General features: G+C 37.5%; 1 protein-coding gene across 1 annotated transcript in view; it reads left to right on the forward strand.

Moving 5' to 3' along the window:
- The first annotated feature begins 85 nt into the window (after positions 1–85).
- The window catches only part of LOC106872541 (putative ankyrin repeat protein RF_0381), a 28011-nt gene continuing 18833 nt past the window's right edge, over positions 86–9263 (forward strand). The window contains exon 1 of the mRNA XM_014919565.2: positions 86–630. Coding sequence (XP_014775051.2) covers positions 547–630 — 84 coding nt within the window. The 5' untranslated portion in view covers positions 86–546. The remainder of the gene's footprint in view (positions 631–9263) is intronic.

The following is a 9263-nucleotide window of genomic DNA, read 5'->3' on the forward strand; positions in this document are numbered from 1 at the left end:
ATATATGTATAATAGGATAAAATCTTTCACAAGAATGTATCAAGTAGCTAGCGTGAAAAAAAACTCACAAGGGGAAAATTATATATTCCCCAAAATATATTTATTTATATAAGGGCATTACTATACAAGAATGCCTAGATATATAATTCCCAAATTTATTTTCCTTTATAGAAGCGATTTCTTATTTATATATACATTGTCTCCATTTTGCTGGGGTTTCATTCACAATCCCATAGCTCAAAATATAGTTTTCTCCTCCTAAATGACTGACCAACAGACTGTAGTTTTCAGGGTTCAACTGTAATAAGTAGAGTAATGTCCCAAACCAAGAGACACAACACAATGGCTGTTGTTAGGTTTATTAGCGTCAGGAAGAAAATTCAGCAATAAATAATACTTTAGATAAACTGAAGTTTCCAATATTTATGTCATTTTTATGCGAGATTTTAGAAATACAATCTTCTTTATATTGTTGCTTACTTCGTTTTATAAGTTTAAAAAAAAAACTATTTTACTTCCTCTTTTATCATCTTTTATTTAAAAGACATGGATGTAGATGCAATTATGGAGAAAATTAAGCAGGGAGACATTGGATATGTGAAGAATTTCATCAGAAGCCATCCAGATAGTGTAAGTTGTTCTTTATATTGTTTTCTCAAATTTGATTGCTGATTATTTTATACACAACTTGAAATCTTCCTAAATAACCACAAATATTTGTCCATGATATTTCATTTCTTTCTTCATCTCTTTCCTCTAATCCTCATATAAATATTTAACCAAAACATGAGGCAATGTCAGAATTGATAGAGTGTAAGTGAGATAGAAGACCAGCATCACAAACTTCGATGGAGTATTCTGGCAGGTAATATTCAGTCCAGGAGATGAGGGACAACTAAATTCATCAGATGGATTGTAACTGTGTCAAGAAGTTCTCTTGCCACAAACAGTTGAAGGATTTCCCGATGTCAAGGGCTACACTATATCTTTTCTAGAAGTTATCAAACATATGAAAACAATGAGGTGTCACATAGGAATCAAAATCCCTCTTGATCTGGTTCTATTAAATTGTATTTGTGTTCATTGAATAGAAAAAGATACCCAAAGGGACAATGATGATGGCTGTTTATGACGTGATCTTCTGAGAAGGCTTAAAAGGGCAGAAAGCACCCAGACGCACAGAAAAGAGAAGGAAACGAAATGAGTGCAATTTGTCAGGAACCTGTTTAGGTTCAGCCGAATGCTGCTGGGGTAAACCAAATCAGTTAACTTAACCATCTCCAAAGAAGAGGTAGAAGCATTTCTGAGGGAGACTCACAATGATGTCCTCAGAAAGGAAGTTCTTGATGTTAATCCAAATGCCAGCAGAGGTGAAATACCAGTATACAAATTCAACCTCAGGTGTCCATCCTGGAAAGAAGTGGAACAAGTGGTGATAAAGGCCAGATCAGCATCAGTTCGTGGCCCAAGTGGTGAACCTTTTATAGTATACAAGAAATGCCTGCGGCTACTTCGGGGACTGTGGACGATGTTTCGAATGATCTGGACAAAGGGTATCATTCCACCATATTGTAAGAGGACGGAAGGATGTTTTGTGCCAAAAGAAGAAACCTCCACAGCTGTTAATCAGTTCAGGACCATCTCCCACCTGAGTGTTGAGAGGAAGATCTTCTTTTTCGTAATGGCCAAAAGGTTGACATCATACACGACTGAGAAGGAGTATATAAATACCTCTATCCAGAAAGGTGGGGTGCCTGGTTTCTCAGGATGTCTGAAACTAAAATTCTCAGTCAGTTGATTCAAGAGGTTAAGAGAAGTAAAGGTGATCTGACAGTGGTTTCGCTGGATCTAGAAAATGCATAAAGTTCTATTCTTCCTGCCCTCATCTGTGCAGCCCTTGACCACTGTCATGTTCCCCTGCGTATTAGAGGAATAATTAGCAGTTATTTTGGACGCATCCAATTACGTATCAGAACAAACCATTTCCCAACTCTTTGGCAAGACCTTGAGGAAGGAATCATAACTGGTTGCATGATTTTTCCCATTCTCTTCATGTTGGGTATGAATCTATTCATATCAACTGCTGATAGAGAAACACAGGGACCAACAATGGAATTAGGCTGCTGTCAGCACCCTATAAGTGGCCTCATGGATGATATTACAGTAACATCAACAACCCATGTAGATGCAGAAAGAGTGCTGCCTTCACTAGAACACATGGCGACATGGGCAAGTATGAGGTTTAACCCCAAAGCATCGAGGAGCATGGTAAACAGGGATGGGGTCAGGTAACCAACAAAATCAGGCTGCAACTGCAATGAGAGGCCTTGGAAAGATGGTTGATGAGTTGCTGTCAGACGGAAGCAATGTTATTAACATTGTGAGGCATGCAGAGGAGTGGCTGAGGATGATTGATAGATCAGGGCTTCCAGGAATGTTTAGGGCATGGCTCTTCCAACACGGACTGCTCCCAAGACTCATATGGTTGCTGATGCTGTATGATGTTCCAATGACAATTGTGGAAAGGGTGGAGAGAAAGATACATAAATACCTCCGAAGATTGCTAGGAGTTCCCCAAGCTTCAGTAGGCCTGTAGATAAGATCTGGAAAGCTCCAACTTCCCCTGTCATATGTAGTAGAGGAAATTAAAGTAGTAAAATGTAATGTAATGATGTACAGAGACTCTAAGGATGAGCTTGTCCGAGATTCAGGTATTACCACAAGGTGAGGGTGAAAGTAGGTAGCTAGCACCACTGTCGCTCAGGTTGAAACCATGCTGGAGCTATGCGACATCTTTGGAACTACATGTCGGGGTGTCTCAGGGTGCATGGACTAAATGGAATCTCCCTAAGAGGAAGTTCACATGGATTGACCTGTGGAGGGTGGAACCCTTGCGCATCTCCTTCCTGTATTGGGTGGTGTATGACACACTCCCGACGGCAACAAACCTACATAGATAGAGTTTGAGGGAAGACCAGATGTGTAGACTTTGCCGAGAAAGGGGTACTCTGGCACACATCTTGGCAGGGTGCAGAATAACACTTTCTCAAGGCAGATACAAATACTTGCTCACATCCTGGAGCAGGAAAGGTGTAAGAAACATCATCACCAAAGGAAGGCAACAACCGTAATTAAGTTTGTGAAAGAGGGAGAGAAACCAGTAAAATCAGCAGAGACAATATATAGCTTGCTGCAAGGATCTCAACCATGGGATATGAAAGTGGATGTAGGGGAGAGATTGCAGTTTACCCGGGTTGTCCATACATCTCTGAGGCCAGATGTGGTTCCGTAGTCTGGAAAGGCCAAGAAAATTACCATAATTGAACGGAAGTGTGACAGATATGGAAGCCTTCTGCAGGATTGCAAGAAGAGATGGCAGGTATGGATTTTCCCAGTCGAGGTTGGCTGTAGGGGGTTCCCTGCCCAATCGGTGTGGAGGATCATTACAACAGCTGGAATGAGAGTTAAAGAGGGAAGGGTGGCTGTGCGCATGATGGGCGAGGCAGCTGAAAGAGCCTTTTGCTGGTTTTGGTGTAAGAGAGAAGAGTTACGTTGGAAGGAATGAAGAGTTGAGCAGTGACTTGGTCACCTCTGTTGACTCAGCAACAGGAGGGTGTTACGGTTCAGGATCGAAACATCCGATGTACAAGGGATGATGTCTGATTACATCAGTTTCTCCTGGACAAGGATCCATTCACTTTGGTGAATAGATAAAACACATCCTTACAGGTGTTATGAACACTTATATATATATATATATATATATATATATATATATACAAGACAGACATATGTGTGTGTATTTTCGAGTGAGGTTGTGTGGGTGTATGCGTGTGTATCTATCTTAGTGTGTGTCCCCAACTGCTAATTGATAACCGGTGTTGTTTTATTTACATCCCTGTTACTTAGCACTTAAGCAAAAGAGAGCTATAGGTTGCTGCTCATCAGATAGAAGGGGTACCACACATAAAAGACAAATTCAAGAAGGAGCTCCAGCATGGCCACAGTCTCATGACTGAAACAAGTAGAAGAGAGAAAGAAAAAGAAAGAAAAATAGACAGAAAAGAAAAGTGAGAAAGAACTATAGAGAAAACGAGAGAGAGAGAAGAAAAAAAGAAAGACAAGAAGAGAAAAGAAACAGAGAGAGAAGAGAAAGTGAGAGAGAGAACAGAGAGAAAAGAAAAGAGAAAACGAGAGAGAAAGAAAAGGAAAAGGGACAGAAATAGAGAGAAACGGAAAAAGAAAGAGATAAAGAGAAAAAGGAGAGAGTAACAGAGAAAGTAACAGAAAGCGAGAGAGAGATAAAGAAAGAAAAGAAAAAGAGAGAAAAGCGGGAATGAGAGAGAGAAAAAAGAAAATCAGTGAAAGAGAGAGAAAGGAGAAAGAGAAGGAGAACGATAAGAAAAAATGATAGAGAGAATGAGACAACAGAAAAGAGGGAGAAAGAGAGAAGGCAAAAAGAGGGAGATAAAGAAGAGAGAAAAAGGGAAAAGAAAAGCGGGAGAGAATGAGTGAAGAGGAAAAAGAAATGGGGAGAAAGAAAGAGGGAAAGCAAGAGAAAGAGAGAAATGAAAGAGAGAAGCAAAGAGACAAACAGAGGAAAGAAAAGGAAAATGAGAGAAAAGAAGGTGAAAGAAAGAAATGTAAGGGAGAAATAAAGAGAGAAACAGAAGGAAGAAAAGGAGAATGAGAGTGAGAGAGAAAGAGAGAAACGGAAGAGAATGAGAGAAAGGAAGGAGAAAGAAAGAAAAGAAAGAGAGAAACAAAGAGACAAACAGAGGAAAGAAAAGGAGAAAGAGTGAGAGAGAAAGTAAAAAAAGGAAGAGAAAGAGAGAAAAGAAGGAGAAAGAAAGAAATGAAAGAGAGAAACAAAGAGACAAACAGAGGAAAGAAAACGAGAATGAGGGTGAGAGAGAAAGAGAGAAAAGGAAGAGAATGAGAGAAAGGAAGGAGAAAGAAAGAAATGAAAGGAAGAAATAAAGAGAGAAACACAGGAAAGAAAACGAGAATGAGATTGAGAGAGAAAGAGTGAAAAGGGAGAGAATGAGAGAAAAGAAGAAAGAAAGAAATGAAAGGGAGAAACAAAGACAGAAACAGAGGAAAGAAAAGGAGAATGAGAGTGAGAGAGAAAGAGAGAGAAGGAAAAAGAAAAAGAGAAAAGAAGGATAAAAAAGAAATGAAAGTGATAAAATGGGAAAGAAATTAGAATGAGAGTGAGAAAGAAATAGAAAAAAGAAAGAGAATGAGAGAAAAAAGGAGAAAGAAAAAATGAAAGAGAGAAAAAGAGTAAATAAAAGGTGAATGAAAGAAAGAGAGAGAAGAATGAGAAAGAAAGAAATGAAAGAGAGAAACAGGAAAGAAAACGAGAATGAGAGTGAGAGAGAAAGAGAGAAAAGGGAGAGAATGAGAGAAAAGAAGAAGAAAGAAAGAAATGAAAGAGAGAAACAAAGACAGAAACAGAGGAAAATAAATGAGAATGAGAGTGAGAGAGAAAGAGAGAAAAGGAAAAGAAAGAGAGAAAAGAAATGAAAGTGAGAAAATGGGAAAGAAATTAGAATGAGAGTGAGAAAGAAATAGAGAAAAGAAAGAGAATGAGAGAAAAAAGGAGAAAGAAAAAATGAAGGAGAGAAAAAGAGTAAATAAAAGGTGAATGAGAGAAAGAGAGAGAAGAATGAGAAAGAAAGAAATGAAAGAGAGAAACAAAGAGACAAACAGAAGGAAGAAAAGGAGAATGAGAGTGAGAGAGAAAGAGAGAAAAGAAAGAGAATGAGAGAAAAGAAGGTGAAAGAAAGAAATGAAAGAAAGAAATAAAGAGGGAAACAGAGGAAAGTAAAGGAGAATGAGAGAAAGAGAGAAAAGAAGGAGGAAGAAAGAAATGAAAGAGAGAAACAATGAGACAAACAGAGGAAAGAAAAGGAGAATGAGAGTGAGAGAGAATGAGAGAAAAGGAAGAGAATGAGATAAAAGAAGGAGAAAGAACGAAATGAAAGAGAGAAAATAAAGAGAAAAACAGAGGAAAGTAAAGGAGAATGAGAGAAAGAGAAAAGAAGGAGGAAGACAGAAATGAAAGAGAGAAATAAAGAGAGAAACAGGAAAGAAAAGGAGAATGAGAGCGAGACAGAGATTGTGAAAAGGAAGAGAATGAGAGAAAAGGAAGCGAATGAGAGAAAAGAAAGAGAGAAAAGAAGGAGAAAGAAAGAAATGAAAGGGAGAAATAAAGAGAGAAACGGAAGAAAGAAAAGGAGAATGAGAGAAAGAGAAAAGAAGGAGAAAGAAAGAAATGAAAGAGAGAAATAAAGAGAAAAAATAGAGGAAGGAAAGGGAGAATGAGAGTGAGAGAGAAAGAGAAAAAAGGAAGCAAATGAGAGAAAAGGAAGCGAATGAGAGAAAAGAAAGAGAGAAAAGAAGGAGAAAGAAAGAAATGAAAGGGAGAAATAAAGAGAGAAACGGAAGAAAGAAAAGGAGAATGAGAGTGAGAGAGAAAGAGAGAAAAGAGAAGAGAATGGGAGAAAAGAAGGAGAGAGAAAGAAATGAAAGAGAGAAAGCGAGGGAAGAAATGGAGAATGAGAATGAGAGAGAAAGAAATGAAAGAGTAATAAAGAGAGAAAAAGAGGAAAGAAAAGGAGAATATGAGAAAGAGAGAAAAGAAGGAAGAGAGAAATGAAAGAGAGAAAAAGAAAAGAAAAGGAGAATGAGAGTGAGAGAGAAAGAGAGAAATGGAAGAGAATGAGAGAAGAGAAGGAGAAAGAAAGAAATGAAAGAAAGAAATAAAAAGAGAAACAGAGGAAAGAAAAGGAGAATGAGAGTGGGAGAGAAAGAGAGAAAAGGAAGAGAATGAGAGAAAAAAGGAGAAAGAAAGAAATGAAAGAAAGAAAAAAAAGAAAGAAATGAAATAGAGAACCAGAGGAAAGAAAAGGAGAATGAAAGTGAGAAAGAAAGAGAGAAAAGGAAGAGCATAAGAGAAAAGAAGGAGAAAGAAAGAAATGAAAGAGAGAAACTGAGGAAAGAAAAGGAGAGTGAGAGTGACAGAGAAAGAGAGAAAAGGAAGTGAAAGAGACAAAAGTAGGAGAATGAAAGAAATGAAAGAGTGAAATAAAGAGTGAAACAGGGGAAAGAAAAGGAGGATGTGAGTAAGAGAGAAAGAGAGAAAGAGAGAAAAGGAAGAGAATGAGAGAAAAGAAGGAGAAAGAAATGAAAGAGAGAAACAGAGGAAAGAAAAGGAGAATGAGAGTGAGAGAGAAAGAGAGAAAAGAATGGGAAGAAAGAAATGAAAGTGAGAAATAAAGAGAGAGAAAGAGGAAAGAAAAGGAGATTGAGAGTGAGAGAGTAAGAGAGAAATGGAAGAGAATGAGAGAAAAGAAAGAGAAAGAAAGAAATGAAAGATAGAAAATGAGTAAAGAAAAGGAGAGTGAGAGTGAGAGAGAAAGAGAGAAAAGGAAGAGAATGAGAGAAAAGAAGGAGAAAGAAATGAAAGAGAGAAACAGTGGGAAGAAAAGGAGAATGAGAGTGAGAGAAAAAGAGAGAAAGGAAGGGGAAGAAAGAAATGAAAGTGAGAATTAAAGAGAGAAAAACAGGAAAGAAAAGGTGATTGAGAGTGAGAGACAAAGAGAGAAAAAAGGTGGAAGAAAGAAATGAAAGAGAGAAATAAAGAGAGAAAAAGAGTCAAGAAAAGGTGATTGAGAGTGGGAGAGAAAGAGAGAAAAGGAAGAGAATGAGTGAAATAGAGGAAAGAAAAGGAGGACTTGAGTGTGAGAGAAAGAGAGAAACAGAGGAAAGAAAAGGAGAATAAGAGAATGGGAGAAAAGAAGGAGAGAAAGAAATGAAAGAGAGAAAGCGAGGGAAGAAATGGAGAATGAGAATGAGAGAGAAAGAGACAAACGGAAGAGAATGAGAGAAAAGAAGGAGAAAAAAGAAATAAAGAAACAGAGGAAAGAAAGAGAGAAAAGGAAGAGAATGAGTGAAATAGAGGAAAGAAAAGGAGGATGTGAGTGAGAGAGAAAGAGAGAAAAGTATGAGAATGATAGAAAAGTATGAGAATGATAGAAAAGTATGAGAATGAGAGAAAAGAAGGAGAAAGAAATGAAAGAGAGAAACAGGAAAGAAAAGGAGAATGAGAGTGAGAGAGAAAGAGAGAAAAGAAGGCGAAAGATAGAAATGAAAGAGAGAAATAAAGAGAGAAATAGAGGAAAGAAAAGGAGAATGAGAGTGAAAAAGAAATAGAGAAAAGGAAGACAATGAGAGAAAAGAAGGTGAAAGAAAGAAATGAAAGAGAGAAATAAAGAGAGATAAGAGGAAAGTAAAGGAGAAAGAGAAAAAGAGAGAAAAGAAGGAGGAAGAGAGAAAGAAAGAGAGAAAAAGGGGAAAGAAAAGGAGAATGAAAGTGAGAGAGAAAGAGAGAAAAGGAAGAGAATAAGAGAAAAGAAGGAGAAAGAAAGAAATGAAAGAGAGAAATAAAGAGAGAACCAGGAAAGAAAAGGAGAGTGAGAGTGACAGAGAAAGAGAGAAAAGAAAGAGAATGAGTGAAAAGAAGGAGAAAGAAAGAAATGAAACAGAGAAATAAAGAGAGAAACAGAAGAATGAAAAGGAGAATGAGAGTAAGAGTGAAAAGAAAGCGAATGAGTGAAAAGTAGGAGAAAGAAATAAAACAGAGAAACAGAGGAAAGAAAAAGAGAATGCGAGTGAAAGAGGAAGAGAGAAAAGGGAGAGAAAGAGAGAAAAGAAGGAGAAAGATAGAAATGAAAGACAGAAATAAAGAGAGTAAAACAGGAAAGTAAAAGAGATTGAGAGAAAGAGAGAAAAGAAGGAGGAAGAAAGAAATGAAAGAGAGAAATAAAGAGAGAAACAGTAAAGAGTAGGAGAATGAGAGTGAGAGAGAAAGTGTGAAAAGGAAGAGAATGAGATAAAAGATGGTGAAATTAAGAAATGAGAGAGAGAAATGAAAGAGAGAAACAGAGGAAAGAACAGGAGGATGTGAGTGAGAGAGAAAGAGAGAAAAGAAGGCGAAAGAAAGAGATGAAAGAGAGAAATAAAGAGAGAAACAGAGGGAAGTAAAGGAGAATGAGAGAAAGAGAGAAAAGAAGGAGGAAGAAAGAAATGAAAGAGAGAAAAGAGGAAAGAGAAGGAGAATGAAAGTGAGAGAGAAAGAGAGAAAAGGAAGAGAATAAGAGAGAAGAAAGAGAAAGAAAAAAGGAAAGAGAGAAACAGGAAAGTAAAGGAAGATGTGAGTGAGAGAGAAAGAGAGAAAAGGAAGAGAATGAGAGAAA

Source organism: Octopus bimaculoides, unplaced genomic scaffold (genome assembly GCF_001194135.2).
Source record: "Octopus bimaculoides isolate UCB-OBI-ISO-001 unplaced genomic scaffold, ASM119413v2 Scaffold_28755, whole genome shotgun sequence".
NCBI lineage: Eukaryota > Metazoa > Mollusca > Cephalopoda > Octopoda > Octopodidae > Octopus > Octopus bimaculoides.